The 15,673-nt window shown below is 39.2% G+C and overlaps 1 protein-coding gene across 4 annotated transcripts in view; it reads right to left on the bottom strand.

Moving 5' to 3' along the window:
• Positions 1–15,673, bottom strand: part of RPAP2 (RNA polymerase II associated protein 2) — an 88,239-nt gene that overhangs the window by 8,775 nt on the left and 63,791 nt on the right. The window contains exon 9 of one of the 4 annotated variants that reach the window (XM_063664818.1): positions 8,798–9,197. The exons of 2 other annotated variants lie outside the window; for them this stretch is intronic. In XM_063664818.1, the coding sequence (XP_063520888.1) occupies positions 8,846–9,197 (352 nt within the window). In that variant the 3' untranslated portion in view covers positions 8,798–8,845. Of the gene's footprint in view, positions 1–8,797; positions 9,198–15,673 lie in introns of those variants that run through there. One more of the 4 variants, XM_063664805.1, reaches the window with a different exon arrangement.

The following is a 15,673-nucleotide window of genomic DNA, read 5'->3' on the forward strand; positions in this document are numbered from 1 at the left end:
GCTGGGCACGATGGCTCATGCCTGTAATCCCAGCACTTTGGGAGGCCAAGGTGGGTGGATCATTTGAGGTCAGGAGTTCAAAACCAGCCTGGCCAACATGGTGAAACCCCATCTCTACTAAAAATAAAAAATAAAAAAAAAATTAGCCTGGTGTGGTGGTGGGCACCTGTAATCCCAGCTACTTGGGAGGCTGAGGTAGGAGAATCGCTTGAACCCAGGAGGCGGAGGTTGCAGTGAGGAGAGATCACACTGCTGCACTCCAGCCTAGGCAACAGAGTGAGACTCCATCTCAAAAATGAATGAATGAATGAATGAATAAATAAATAAATAAAGTGGTACTTATTTGACACATCCAAAACAACTTCTCTGACTTTCAAGGAGATTAGTATTTGGCACATATGTGAAAATAAGGTTTTCTGAATTCCTTCTCAAAGTGCCATTAGTACTTAACCCAAATGTCCAAACTTAAACCTAAAAGTATAAATAAATGGTGACTACCAGATTTCTCAATCTGTGTGCCCATATAAGAATAGCAAACGTAAAGAGTTATTACAGAGAAACAGCTGTAAGAGCTGCCCCTCTGTCAACTGCCTTAGTTACAAACTATTTTAGGAATAATAACACTTCTCTAGACAACTTGTAAGGCTAAAATGATTCTATAAATTACTAAAACCAAAAATTAATAAAATTTCTGTTTATAAAGAAATCCTTGGATTAACGAGAAACTTTAGGTAGGAGGAAACAAACAAACACAAAAGGAGAGCAAGGACATAATCCCACTACATGTTCCTGAGCCCATGGCAAATATTGCTCATCAGTCAGGCATTCTTTTCTTAATGAGCTTGGACCTGCTTTGAGAATTCTTAAAACAGGACTCTGAATAATCATTTCAACTGTTTAGGGCTGGCTCTTGAGATGAAACCTATTCCCTCCCAGTCTAACTACAAGCCCTAGAGGAATTATGTACACAACCCAATTCTTTTTTTTTTTTTTTTTTTGAGACAAAGTTTCGCTCTGTCGTTAGGCTGGAGTGCAGTGGCACGATCTTGGCTCACTGCAACCTCCGCCTCCCAGGTTCAAGCAATTATCCTGCCTCAGCCTCCTGAGTAGCTGGACTACAGGCGTGTGCCACCACGCCCAGCTAATGTTTGTATTTTTAGTAGAGAAGTGGTTTCATCATGTTGGCCAGGATGGTCTCGATCTCTTGACCTCGTGATCCACCCGCCTCAGCCTCCCAAAGTGCTGAGATTACAGGCGTGAGCCACCGCGCCCGGCCTACACAATCCAATTCTAATCCTAGCCCTGCTAGGAATGCTTGTATGACTTGGGGCAAGTTGCACCTCAAAGCCTTAGGGTCGATCTATAAAATGGGGCTGATAATACTAAAGTACCTTAAAAGAGTATTACAAAATTCAAATGGGATACTGTAGAGGAATAGCTCTTTTTATCAATTATAGTATTGGTTATATTATCAACTAACATTTACCATGTGTTACTTATGAGTACTTACCATGTACTATGTTCTAAACATGAATTATCTCCTTTAAATGTACAGAGATCCTAAGGGATGTAGTTGTCACCTCCATTTAACAGACAAGGAAATAAAGGCATAAAAAATAGAAGTATCTTCCCCAAGGTCACAAAGATAGTAAGTAGCAGGTTGGGGCTTTGAACCTAAACAATTTATCTCAAAAAGCCCAAACTCTTAGCTAATATGCTAGCTTTCGTTCTTTGTAGGCTATAAAGTGCTATAAATTTAATTTTTACTTGCCTGACTTACGTGTACTGATCCCTCAATGAACATGCAGAAGGAATAGAATGATTTAAATTTGCTTTAGAGAACTAGAGGACTACAGATGTAAAAATGGCAAGTAGTTGGGAGGCAGAAGGAAGTGCTGATAGAGAAATCACACAAAGTCTGGTGTCTCGTGGAGACAAGAATGTCAACTTGGGGCCTAGAGATTTCTACAGCAAGTCATCAAACAAATAGATAGCAATTCTCAGGCATCTGGAGACAGGATTTCCTGACTATTCTTAACACATGACCCCTAACTGTTGCTGCATAATTATACTCTTGGAAAGTTTAGTCAGTAAGGAAATAAGATTTCCTTTAATCTTATTTATTCCCTTGTATTTCCCTTTTAATCTTTAACTGAAAAGACTCCTCCCCCACCAGTCCCTAACAGAATATAAATGATTATAGATCTATATAATATAGTCATCTCTCAGTATCTGTCGGGGATTGGCTCCAGGACCTCCCATGGAAATCAAATTCTGAGGATGCCCAGGTCCTTGATATAAAATAGCATAGTATTTGCATATAACCTATGCACATCCTCCCGTATACTTTAAATCATTTCTACATTACTTATAACATCTAATACTATGTAAGTGTTATGTAAATAGTTATACTGTATTTTTAAGGGGAAAATGACAAGAAAAAATGTCCATATGTGTTCAAAGCAGACGCAGTTTTTCTTTCCCTGAATATTTTAATTTTTTTTTTTTTTTTTTTGAGACAGAGTCTCACTCTGTCACCCAGGGTGGAGTGCAATGGTGCTGTCTTGGCTCACTGCAACCTCCGCCTCCTGGGTTCAAGTGGTTTTTGGGCCTCTGCTTCCTGAGTAGCTGGGACTACAGGTGAGTGCCACCACACCCATCTAAATTTTTTTTTTTTTTTTTTTTTTTTGAGACAGAGTCTCACCCTGTCACCCAGGCTGGGGTGCAGTGGCTCTATCTTGGCTCACTGCAAACTCCGCCTCTTGGGTTCAAGTGATTCTCCTGCCTTAGCCTCCTGAGTAGCTGGGATTATAGGTGTCCGCTACCACACTCAGCTAATTTTTGTATTTTTACTAGAGACGGGGTTTCACCATGTTGGCCAGACTGGTCTTCAACTCCTGACCTCAAATGATCCGCCTGCGTAGGCCTCCCAAAGTGCTGGGATTACAGGCTTGAGCCACTGCACCTGTCCAATTTTTTGTATTTTTAGTAGAGACAGGGTTTCACCATGTTGCCCAGGCTGGTCTTGAACTCCTGAGCTCAGGCAATCCACCTGCCTCAGCCTCCCAAAGTGCTAGGATTACAGGCGTGAGCCACTGCACCGGCCCTTTCCCTGAATATTTCTGATCTGTGGTTTGCTGAATCCACAGTTGCAGAACCCCTGTGTACAAAGAACTAACTATTAGCTTTCTAAGGGTTATAAGTTGAGAAATTATTTTTGGAATTAGGCGATGTATACATGAATAAATACTGTAATAGTTCCTGTGTATTTCTAAATATTAATCCAGTGGACTACTTTTGGAGTCATGTAAAACTTGTATTATTTTTAAGATGCTGAACCCTGAAAATCTGATGTATAATATAATTTTATGAATGATTAATTCAAGAGTATTATGATTTGCTTTTATTTCCAAAGTAATTTACATTCAAAATTGAATAAGGTCTATATATAATCTTTATGTTTTCCAGATTCATTTAACATGCTTTATTACTTAATAGCACAGATTCCTTGCCCCATCTACTTTATTTTTATTTATTTATTAAATTTTATTTTATTTCAGTGGTTTTGGGGGAGCAGGTGGTTTTTGCTTACATAGATAAGATCTTTAGAGGCGATTTCTGAGATTCTGGTGCACCCGTCCCCCGAGCAGTATACACTGTATCCAATATGCAGTTTTTTAATCCCTCACTCCCTCTCACCCATCAACTTTATGTTTTATTACTTAATAGCAATTAACTATCTGCATGCTTTTCCAGTCTGGCTGCATACTGGGCATTTTCTGAATTCCATGTTATCTCTGTAGCAAGAGGCTCTGTGTCTCCTTGCATAGATGAATCAGAAGTGAGATTATAACATTTTATCCGCCTACTATGGTTTTGATCAACTATAAGAATTGGTTGTAGCTATTGCCAAAGATGCTACTATTGGGATTCTTTTTAGGGCATATACTGCCCTAATGATAGGTGTCATTGGAGTAACTCGAGTTTAGGACCTATCTGATGTAGAGGTCCAAGCACTGAGCTTGGAGATAAGGTTCTATTCAGAGTGTGCTTTTGTTAGTAGTAACCATGGAAGAGGACTTTGTAAACCACAAAGCACCTAGCAGTGCAGTCCCTATATGTGCATAGAACCAGGCCTAATGAAAGATGAACAGACTTAATACCAGAACTGTTCTTTTCATGGTCAGTAATGGCTTCCTAACTTCCACTTCTGAAAGCCTCTTCTGTGTTCTCTTCCTAGTTGACTGCAGTATTGGATGTTTCTGATCACTTCCTCCCTTCCTAGAATTCTCCTCCTCTTAGTCATGGTTTTTCTCCTACCCCTGATTCTTTATAATCTCTCTTGTTGGCTTCTCAATGTAATAAAATAGGTCAATGGACAACCTATGGTCCACAGGCCAAATTGGGCTTCCCATTTATTTCAAATACAGCCGTAACCATTTATTTACATATTCCATAGTTGCTTTCATGCTACAACAGCAGAATCAAGTAGTTGCAACTGTACTGCCAGCAAAGACAAACATATTTATGATCTAGTCCTTTACCAAAGTTTGCCAACCCCTGTACTATTATATACAGCTTTAATTATTTTTTTTTGAGACCGAGTTTCGCTCTTGTTGCCCAGACTGGAGTGCAATGGCACTATCTCTGCTCACTGCAACCTCCGCCTCCTGGGTTCAAGCAGTTCTTCAGCCTGAGTCCCGAGTAGCTGGGATTACAGGTGCGCTACCACGACGCCTGGCTACTTTTTTTTTTTTTTTTTTTTTGTATTTTTAGTAGAGAAGGGGTTTCACCATGTTGGCCAGGCTGCTCTCGAACTCCTGACCTCAGGTGATCCGCCTGCCCTGGCCTCCCAAAGTGCTAGGATTACAGGTGTAAGCCACTGTGCACGGCCTTACAGTTTTAATTTAAAATGAATAACTCAGTCATTAATGTAATGCTTTATATACTATCGCTCTGATGATTAGAGCAATTACAACAGGAGATGAGAAATCTAAAGGAACCATTTAGCTCTAGGATATTCACGGGCTGATCTATGAAAAATCTCTCGCATACTGGACCACTTATGGATGGAGGATACTTAGTAACCAAAACTATCTCATAAAAGTTTCCAGCTGGAGAGAACATTTTCCCTGGCTCATTCTATTCCAATCATACTGGCCAACCGTATCTTAATTTGTGCTGAGGTTAAATTTGTCCTCACTTTAGAGGCTTCTTTAGAGGCTTGCTTGGGGATATTCCCCCTCAGTTCTCTGCATGGTAGGATCCTTCATGTGATTCAGTTTTGTTTAATGTCATCTTTCCCTCTAAAGTCCATCCTCAGTCTCACCTCTCTACTTCCTTTCTTTGCTTTTTCTCCATCATTATTAATAATTGTCTATTTGTTTGCTTGTCTATCTTCATCCAAAAGAATGTGAACGTCATGAGGACAATGACTTCATATATTGTGTCCACTGTATCCTTCGTGCCTGTTACACTGTAGATCATCAATAATTACTTGTTGAAGAACTAGTTTAAGAGGACAATTATTTATTGTGATTACTGAAATGTTTTTCTCTCACAAAATTTTCCTCCTCTCATTTGAAAGACTGAGATGAGGCCTTGCTGTGTCGCTCAGGCTGTAGTGCAGTGGTGCGATCATAGCTCACTGAAGCCTCGAACTCCTGGGCTCAAGCAATCCTGCCTCAGTCTCCAAAGTATTAATAGCTGGGAATACAGGCATGTGCCACCATACCCGGCTACTTAAAAAAAAATTTTTTAGTGTCTTGCTATATTGCCCAGGCTGGTCTTGAACTCCTGGCCTCAAGCAATCCTCCTACCTCATCCTCCTGAGAGACTGGGATTATAGGTGTGAGCCACTGTGCTGGGCTCCCCTCGTTTCATTTTTAGAAGAATGGAGGAAACATTTTCTTCATTCCCCCTCCCCCAGGCCACACATTCTGCATCTTCCTGCCAGAATATTTCAGAACATCCATCAGTGAGGTGTGAGATGAGCTTTAAATTCATCAGGCATTAAATCATGACCTACCACTTGTTACTGAAATTCTCTTCCTCACTTCCATTTGTCCTGGAATTCAGTGTTGTCTGGGAAGCCCTAAGACTGGCTAAGCATGAATAGTGCTATGTGCCACTGAGCAGGCTTAGGCATTAGCTTTAATTCACTTCCAGAACTACAAAGTAAACTGTAGAGCAAGGGGCTGGGCCTGGAGTGGTTGCTTGGTCCCTTTCTCAGGAACAAAAGTACTTAATTAAGCCTCATAGGTGAAATATGAAAGGAGAGGAAATTCTTTTCATTCTAAATGATATGATATTTACTTGGCCAAGGGAAGAAGCAATTTAGGGTATCTACATAAAGTTATTTTTTAATTGGCAAATAAAAATTGAATATATTTATGGAGTACAACATGATGTTTTGAAATATGTGTACATTGTGGAATGACTGCATCAAGCTAATTAACATATGCATTATCTCATATACTTATTTTTATGTGGTAAGAACACTTAAATCTACTCTTTTGATGATGATGATAATAATGGCTAATATTTATTGCTTTCTAGGTGTCAGATACTTCTTTTTGTTTTGCTTTTTCTGTTTTTTTTTTTTTTGAGACAGGGTCTCACTCTGTCACCCAGGGTAGAGTGCAGTGATGCAATCAGAGCTCACTGCAGCTTCAATCTCCTGGCCTCAAGCAATCCTTCCACCTCAGCCTCCCAAAGTGCTGGGATTACAGGCATGAGCCACTGCACCTGGCCCAAGTTTTTTTTAAGATTCCACATATAAGTGAGATTGTGCAGTATTTGTATTTGTGCCTGGCTTATTTCACTTAACCTAACATCCTCCAGATTCACTTGTGTTGTCACAAATAACAGGATTTCCTTCGTTTTAAAGCTGAATATATGCCACTGTTCATATGTATATAATATATATACCATATTTTCTTTATTCATGTATCTGTTGATGGACACTTTGGCTGATTCCGTATCTTGGCTATTGTGAACAATGCTGCAATGAAAATGGGAGTGCAGATGTCTCTTTGACATACTGATTTCATTTCCTGTGGATCTGTTTTATCTATCTATCCATCTGTCTTATTTATCTACCTAGCTACCTACCCACCCACCCACCCTTCAGTGGGATTGCTGGATTATATTGTAGGTATATATATATATATATATATATATATATATTTTTTTTTTTTTTTTTTTTTGAGACACAGACTCACTCTATTGCCCAGGCTGGAGTGCAATGGCACGATCTCAGCTCACTGCAGACTCTGCCTTCCAGGTTCAAGCGATTCTCCTGCCTCAGCCTCCCGAGTAGCTGGGATTACAGGCACACGCCACCACGCCTGGCTAATTTTTCTATTTTTAGTAGAGACGGGGTTTCACCATGTTGGCCAGGCTGATCTCGAACTCCTGACCTCATGATCCACCCACCTCGGCCTCCCAAAGTGCTGGGATTACAGGCATGAGCCACAGTGCCCGGCCTATTTTTAATTTCTTGAGGAACCTCCACATTGTTCTCCATAATGGCTGTACTAATTTACACTCCCACTGACAATGTTCAAGGGTTCCCTTTTCCAGGTATCTTCACCAATGCTTGTTATCTATAGGTCTTTATTTCTGTGTAATTCTGGCTATCACTCTTCTTGCATGGGGTATATTTTTATTTTTTTTAGGTAAATGAGAATAGCAGAAAGTATCAGCAAAATGAAGACTCAACTGTTTTGGGGATTTATACTCCCTTTCAGTCTCCTTCTATTAAGAATTAAATGAGACCCAAAGCCCCCACCCCCGTTTTTTTTAAAGTCTCACCAAAGTAAGCAGAATAGACCCTTTCTTAATATAGTGATTTAGTCTCTTTTCACAAAACTGCTAATAAACTACCTTCATGATTTTGAAGGATGGAGATTCTACACTTCTATGTGTAGCATGCTGCAACAGTTAATAAACCTTAAATTCTAGACATTGTTTCTCATATATAATCTAAATGTCTCTTGCAGAATTTTATTTTCTTCTTCATGGAACTTTTGTGGGTGTTTTGGTGGGGGGGTACGAAAGCTCTTGAAGTTATTCTTTCATATTCTTGAAAATGGTTCTCAGTTAATTCCGAGTCTTTTAAATCTTTCCTTATAGGTGCCATCTGACTACTCCCTATTGGGATTGGTGTTTACAGTGGTGTTCTTTCCTATACTCACTTCTAGCTTATCACTTTCCTAAAATGTAGTGCCCCATAATATAAATATTGCCCAAACTGTCCAAATTCAGTACTTCAAAATATAAAACAAAACACGTCCAACCCCACAGAAATATATCATAAAATAGACTGGGCACAGTGGCTCATGCCTGTAATCCCAGCACTTTGGGAGGCCGACGCGGGCGGATCACTTTTGGCCAGGAGTTCAAGACAAGCCTGGCCAACATGGTGAAACCCCATCTCTACTAAAAATAGAAAAATTAGCTGGGCATGGTGGCGCATGCCTGTAGTCCTAGCTACTTGGGAGGATGAGGCACAAGAATCACTTGAACCCTGGAGGTGGGGGTTGCAGTAAGCCGAGATCACGCCACTGCACTCCAGCCTGGGTGACAGAGCAAGACTCTTGTCTCACAAAAAGAGAAACATAAAATAAAAATGTTTACTTTCAGGTTATCTTTGAAGTACAATTGCAAGATCTTACCAAACACCTGCTTCCTCTCTTTTTTTTTTTGTTAAATTGACTCTCCAGGCTCCTCTTTTCTCCTTATTCCTTTATCTGTGCAGTATAAATTATGATATACTAATTACTTACCTGTTTAATTTTTTCATTAATGAACAACTCCTACCCCATTATACAATGAAAGGGACTCAAGCCTCTATTCCAATCTTGCAACTTCTAATAGTGAATATCAAATAAAACCAGGATGGGAGTGGTGACTTATACCTGCAATCCCAGTGCATTGGAAGGCTGAGGTAGGAAGACTGTTTGAGGCCTGGAACTTGAGACCAGTCTTGGCAACAGAGCAAGGTCCCATCTCTACTAAAAATAAAAAAATTAGTTGAGTGTGGAGGTGCATGCCTGAAGTCCCAACAAGAGGCTGAGGCGGGAGGATCGGTTCCCACAACTTGTAAACTTGACCCCAGGAGTTCAAGTTTACAGTGAGCTATGATCATGTCACTGTACTCCAACCTGGGTGAAACAGCGAGACAGACCTTGTCCCTAAAACATAAAACAAACAAGAAAAACCCCATAATAACATGGTGGGCCCAAATAACTTCTATGTAAATAAAAAACAGTAATTTATACTACAGCTGATATTTAATGTGTTTTATGCAGGAAATACTTATTAAAATAACCAGCAGAGAATGTGATTGACTGTAAGTAAAAACAAAAGATTTCTGTTGAAAGTTATTTCTCTCAAGTGCTTTTAAGTATGAATAAAAACCTCAAAGGGTGACACTTAAGATGGCTTAACACAGGCTATCTGCTGGTGAATATAATTTGAAAACAACTCACATGATAAAAACTTACAATGTATAAATCACAAACAAGAGGAAACTGCTCATGAAACCTCCACTGATTCAAACCTCACTTCTGAAAAGACAGATATCCTTCTATAACAATTCTTTACCATATGGTAAGTGGCGTAACAACAAAAGCAAAAAGCCAATGTCAAACTGCATCTTATTGATAAGACCTTTATTTAGCTGACTGCTCCACATATGCTACACATCAAAAGGAAAGAATGTAAATCAGGTTAGGACAAGTACCCTCCATTTGTTATTACTGAGTTATCAAACAACATCTGGTTAACAGGAATTATATACAGTAGTAAGAAGAGTTTCCAAGTTTGGGCAAGATAACTGAATCGAGAGAGAGATTTTAATTAAAAGTTGGCATTTTTATTAAAACCTTCTATCCAAGGATTTAGAGCTGTACAAACTCTTGACTAAACCTCAGAAGTAGGGTACCCATAATTTTGGAAGTCACCAGTTTGTATTCTGTCAACAGAAAAATATATATAAAGAGTTAAAGTTGTGGTTTATTGAGCAAGTGGAGCTAAACTGATGAATCTCTGTTATTTATCTCGTGGAGTACAATAAAAGTCAGTAACGAACTTGGATTTTTTTCTTTTTTTGAGATAGAGTCTTGCTCTGTCGCCCAGGCTAGAGTGCAGTGGCACGATCTCGGCTCTCTGCAACCTCTGCCTCCTGGGTTCAAGCGATTCTCCTGCCTCAGCCTCCCGAGTAGCTGGCATTACAGGTGCCCACCACCACGCCTGGCTAATTTATGTATTTTTATTAGAGATGGGGTTTCAGCGTGTTGGCCAGGCTGGTCTCTAACTCCTGACCTTGTGACCCACCCACCTCAGCCTCCCAAAGTGCTGGGATTACAGGTGTGAGCCACCGTGGCCAGCCGTGAACTTGGATTTTTAAGTGGCCTTCCCCATTCTGGTCCCTATTGTCTTGCTCACTGCACTCATACTGAACCACTGGAAACTCCATACTGTAGCTCCACAATCTGAGTTATCCTTTCCTGAATAATCCTAGGTGATATGTGTGAAGATCACATCAGGCACCTTCCTAAAATGATATAGCACAGATAGCTGCAAACCTGACTTTCAAAACTGGACAGAAGTAATAACTCTCTCACAGAAGGATTTTCCTGAGTGTTCATAATTTATTTCCAAATTTGCAAAATGAAACGAGTAGGCAGTTGTAAAATGACACGGAACAACACTCCTCATACTCAACATAATCTTACAGAATAAAGAGCTGTGAGAATGTCTATGTGAATAAAATGTCACCAGAAAGCATGCTTCTCTATGGTTTGGGGTTGGAGGAAGGGACAGGAAGTGAAAGGCCACACACTTTTCTATACCTATCAGATTTGAGAAATTACTGGGTTCACGCAGAGTTCTGCTGCAGTACGGAAACCTGTTCTGCTGATTACCATGCATAAAAGTGATGAAGATGTAAAGACTGCTAAAAGATAACATTGGGCTTAAAAGAAAAATTTTTAAACACTCATTTTCTCACCCTTCAGAAGTTAGGGCTGGGAAGGAGAAGGTAGGAAGACTATTTCTGTCAAACAGCCATACCTTCAATGTGTACATGCACAGGCACTATGTTTATCACTTTAACCAATTAAAACAAATGGGTATTATAATACCTGACACTTTGAAGGCTTACAATCAAACAAACACAAAAGCCTTCTTGGATAGATGAGGCACTAATTAATAATGGATTGGGTAAGTAAAGAATCTAAAAGATGAGTTTTAACAGCATAGTCTTATTTTAGGAGGCTATATGGTTATATTTGAGGAAATCACACTTAATTTTCCCAAATGTGTTTTAGGTGCAACCTATCCAGTCAGTTTCCTTTTGAGAGCTGAAGTACCTGAAACTTTGGAGATGGTAAAGGAATTATCCAGGGTCATACTGGCTAAGAAGAATGCTAAAAGTGGAGACCTTTATCACAAAGGTATTTTGTTTATTTGCTTATCTATCAAGCCCCAATATTTTCTTCCTGCATGGCAGTAACAACTGTCACCTTACCCATATTTTATCTTCTTCTAAAACTTGAGTAGAGATTTTTCCCTTTTCTACAAGAACAAGTGGTAAATGATAAAGGATTAAACCAAAATACCTGTTTGCACACCCATACAATCAAAACTGAAATGAAGAGCTGTGACCAGTAACACCAAGGGTCAAAATGTCACCTATTTCCAGAAATTGCAGGGCTCCATACAAACCCCAGACATTTTGCAAAATGCCTCTCTGAGATATTGAAAAAAAATTCTGATATATACTTTCAAAAGGAATTTTATCTGCATGTTAGATAAAATATACAATATACACTGCATGCTCCTTAGCATGAAAGTAATTACAATTTCATGTTTAATATTAACTCTTTCTCTACCTTGCTTGTTTCTTATTGAGGAAAAGGCAGAAGATTCAACTCCATTAGTGAGACACTGAAAACATCTGTCTCATCTGTGGCCCCTGGTTTCCTCCCCAAAGTAACACAATAGCTCCCTGGGCATAGAGAACGAACCTGTCACCCTGTTGAAGAGTTTTTGTTTTTCCATAAAATAACATGGACTGGGCCACATGCATAGGTAACTACTTTGTGGTACTTAGCTAAACTGCTGTTATTGATGTTGTTTTTCAGTAAACATGGTTTTATAATTGACAAGGAAACAAATGCCAAGAGGTCAGAGCTAAATTTAAAATTCAGACACTTTTTTTAAGAGACATGGTCTGGCTCTGACACCCAGGCTGAGGTGCAGTGGTGCAATCACAGCTCACTGCAGCCTCGAACTCCTGGGCTCAAGCAATCCTTCTACCTCAGCCTCCCAAATAGCTCAGACTACAGGCAAGCACCACCACATCCGGCTAAAACATTCAGATACTTTAAAATGGATGGTGGGAAACTTTCTAAATTGGAGCTAGAGAGCTTTTCCTGAATGCCAGTTCTTTCCTAGTTGTTCCCTGTGTGGCAGGAAAGATCTCAACAACTCAGTCAAACCTAAGAAGCTATCGTGATTTCCAAGGTTGTTAAATTTTTTTTTTATGAGACTGACTTGTTGGTCTTCAACCTTTCTGTGAAGTTGCAGGAAGTGTTGAGGCTCAAGTGACTTTCTTAAGGTCATGTAAGTCAGTAAAAGATGAACAAATAACCCCAGAAATACTCCCACTAGTCTACACTTCTAACCGCTAGACCACACAAGTTCACATGTCTGATTCATTTTAAGAACTGAGTAGATCTTACAATTTTCAAAGACCCACTTGGATATACTCTTCAAATAATTTTTGAAATCTGTCATAACCAAATAAAATGTGCAAATGAAAACCAACAATTCTGCTGTTTCTAATTCATCCTTCCTTTGTGATAGTCAAGAGGAACCTTTCAACACTATTAACAATTTTAGAAGAAAGGTAAGTACCTCTAACCAAGCAAATCCTGGTATATGCAGCTAAGTCAACTGATTTAGCACTTCTCTACTTAGCACACCAATGTGCACTAGAATTAAGACAGTGGTTCTCAATTCTGCCTGCACAAATTAGAATCACTTGGGGAACTTAAAAAATTCTTATGCCCATGCCCCACCCAAGACCAATGAATCAAAATCTTTGAATCAGCCATTAGTATTTTTTTAAAACCTCCCCATGTAACTCTGATGTATAGCCAGTGTTGAAAACAACTGATGTGAAGCTGTGTTAAATTTCTGAATTGAATAAATTTGTGTAGTTCTGTTTATTTATTATACTTGTTAACTACACTTTTGGAAGAAATCGGATAGTAAAGAAAATGAGATTTTTATATAAATGTGTAACAAAGCAGAAGGGCCCAATGAGAGGTCTTACTTAAGGGGGTTTATACAAGGGAGGTATTATTTCTGCCTGTGGGGTGTTAAGGAAGGCTTCCAAGGAGTTGGTAACATTTGAACTGGATCTTGAAGGCTAGAATAGGCAGATATGAAAAGAAAATAAGTTTCAAGCATAGGTCAAGTCCTATTAAAGATGCTTGTGGGAGAAACAGTCAGTGGACATAATGTGAAGACATAAAAGGGAAATAAGGTGAATAGGTAAGTTGGGGCCACTTCTGAAGGGCCTTGAATTTCATGCAAAATTATGTGGTAGGAGCTGGGAAGTCACTAAGTTTCTGAACAAAGGCCTGCCTTGATCAGAGTTAAGCTTCAGTGAGATGATTTTTAAAGCTAGAGGGAAGGATGGACTAGTTGAATGAAGAGACACACGGCGAGGAGACCTGCTTGGGAGGGCTATAATTGCAGCAGTCTAGGCAAGTAATGAAGGCCTAATGTGGGTTAGTAGCAGTGGGAATGGAGAAAGCTAACCGTATACAATTAGCAATTGATTAGATATGAGAGATAAAGAGAAGCACAATTTTGGGTAACTAGGAGGATACCAATGCCACCAAAAGGGGCCATTTGAAAGGCAAAATGACTTCATCTCAAATTTGAGAGTTTGAAATGCTTGGGAGATATCCAAATGAAGGTGCCCAGCAAAAAATAAAAAAAATTTTGGTCTACAATTTAGGAGAGATGTCAGAGCTGAAGATACCATTTTGGGGGGAGAAACACAAGCATTATTTGATTAGGATGACCAATTTTCTTTCTAAGGTAACTCTACTTTTCTTCCTTATTATATTTGTCTTGATTTTTTGAACTGTTATCTCATTAGTACTCTTCCAAACCTCTTGCATCCTTGCCTTAGCTTTTCTACCTAGCAAAACCTACACCCTGAGATAAATGTTGCAATCTGCTTTCTCCACACTTATAATAGATGGCTGGAAACTACTGGTGGTATGGGGATATGGGGAAGAAGGGAACCCTGAAGGTCGATACCACTACAAACCCATGATCTGTAGCCTCATCTGGATACTTAATGTCACTTGTGAATTTTCTCTCACCCTGAATTAGCTCCTTTTCTGGATCCTCTCAATGACTACTCCATTATCATTACAGTTGACCCCTGAGTAATGCAGGCATTAGAGACACTGACCCCCTCCCCCATGCAGTTGAAAATCTGTATATAACTTTTGACTCCCCAAAACTTAACTATAAATAGCCTACTGTTGACCAGAAGCCTTAGAGACAACATAAGCAGTCAATTAACACATATTTTATGTTATATGCTTATAATAAATATTACATAATGCATATGTAAGAATATGTATTAGATCCTTACAATAAAGTAAGCTAGAGGAAAGAAAATGTTAAGAAAATCATAAAGAAGAGAAAATATATTTACTACTCATTAAGTGGAAGTAGATCATCATAAAGGTCTTTATCCTTGTCTTCACACTGAGTAGGCTGAGGAGGAGGAGGAAGAGAAGTGGGGTTGGTCTTGCTATCTTAAATGTGGCAGAGGTGGAAAAATATCCGCATAGAAGTGGACTTGTACAGTTCAAACCCATAAACCCATGTTGTTCAAGGGTCAATTGTGTTTTCACTCTTTATACAACTGTGACTTCTGTACTCTTAGAAGAGAACCTCATACCCTACTTCACTGAAAAATGAAGTTGTTAGGCATGATGTAAAAATCTCTCCCTTCTACCTATAAATGTATCTGCAGCCATGCTGTTCTTCTTTTCTTCCCATCTCAGAAGATGTAGTATTTCTCTCCCGTTCACACTATTCCATCTGCCTGTGCCATGATCACATTTCCTTGTGCCTCCTCTGAGACCTGCCCTGTTCCATCATGTGTATCTACCTTGCCCGCAGCTTCAAATTATTTTTCTTTATTGGCTCCTTCTCCATACTGTATGCTTAAGTCTGTTTCTATCCAAAACAAATGGTTACTGTTCAATCTCTTTCCTACCCTTATCATCAGGTTCCTCAAAAGAGAAGCCAACATTTACTGACTCCACTTCCTTATCTTAACTTGAGATGCAGGGGTTCATATACTCCTTCAAATTATAAAAAGGGCTTTTATTTTTTCAAATGTGCATTTTTTTCCCCCTGGAGAAGGAGTATAGATTTTACTCCTACTTTTAATGTATAACCTTCTATCTCAATGTATAACCTTGGCTGCAAAGAATTAGCTAGTGGCACTTAATTTTATATGTTTGGGAACTTGATTTTGGAGCATGTAAAAGTTGTGTAAGTCTTAGTATTTTAGAGCAACATTTTTTTCTGCACTGAAACTAGAATAATACTAGTTATAACC

The sequence above is a fragment of the Pongo pygmaeus genome, chromosome 1 (assembly GCF_028885625.2).
Source record: "Pongo pygmaeus isolate AG05252 chromosome 1, NHGRI_mPonPyg2-v2.0_pri, whole genome shotgun sequence".
In the NCBI taxonomy this organism is placed as follows: domain Eukaryota; kingdom Metazoa; phylum Chordata; class Mammalia; order Primates; family Hominidae; genus Pongo; species Pongo pygmaeus.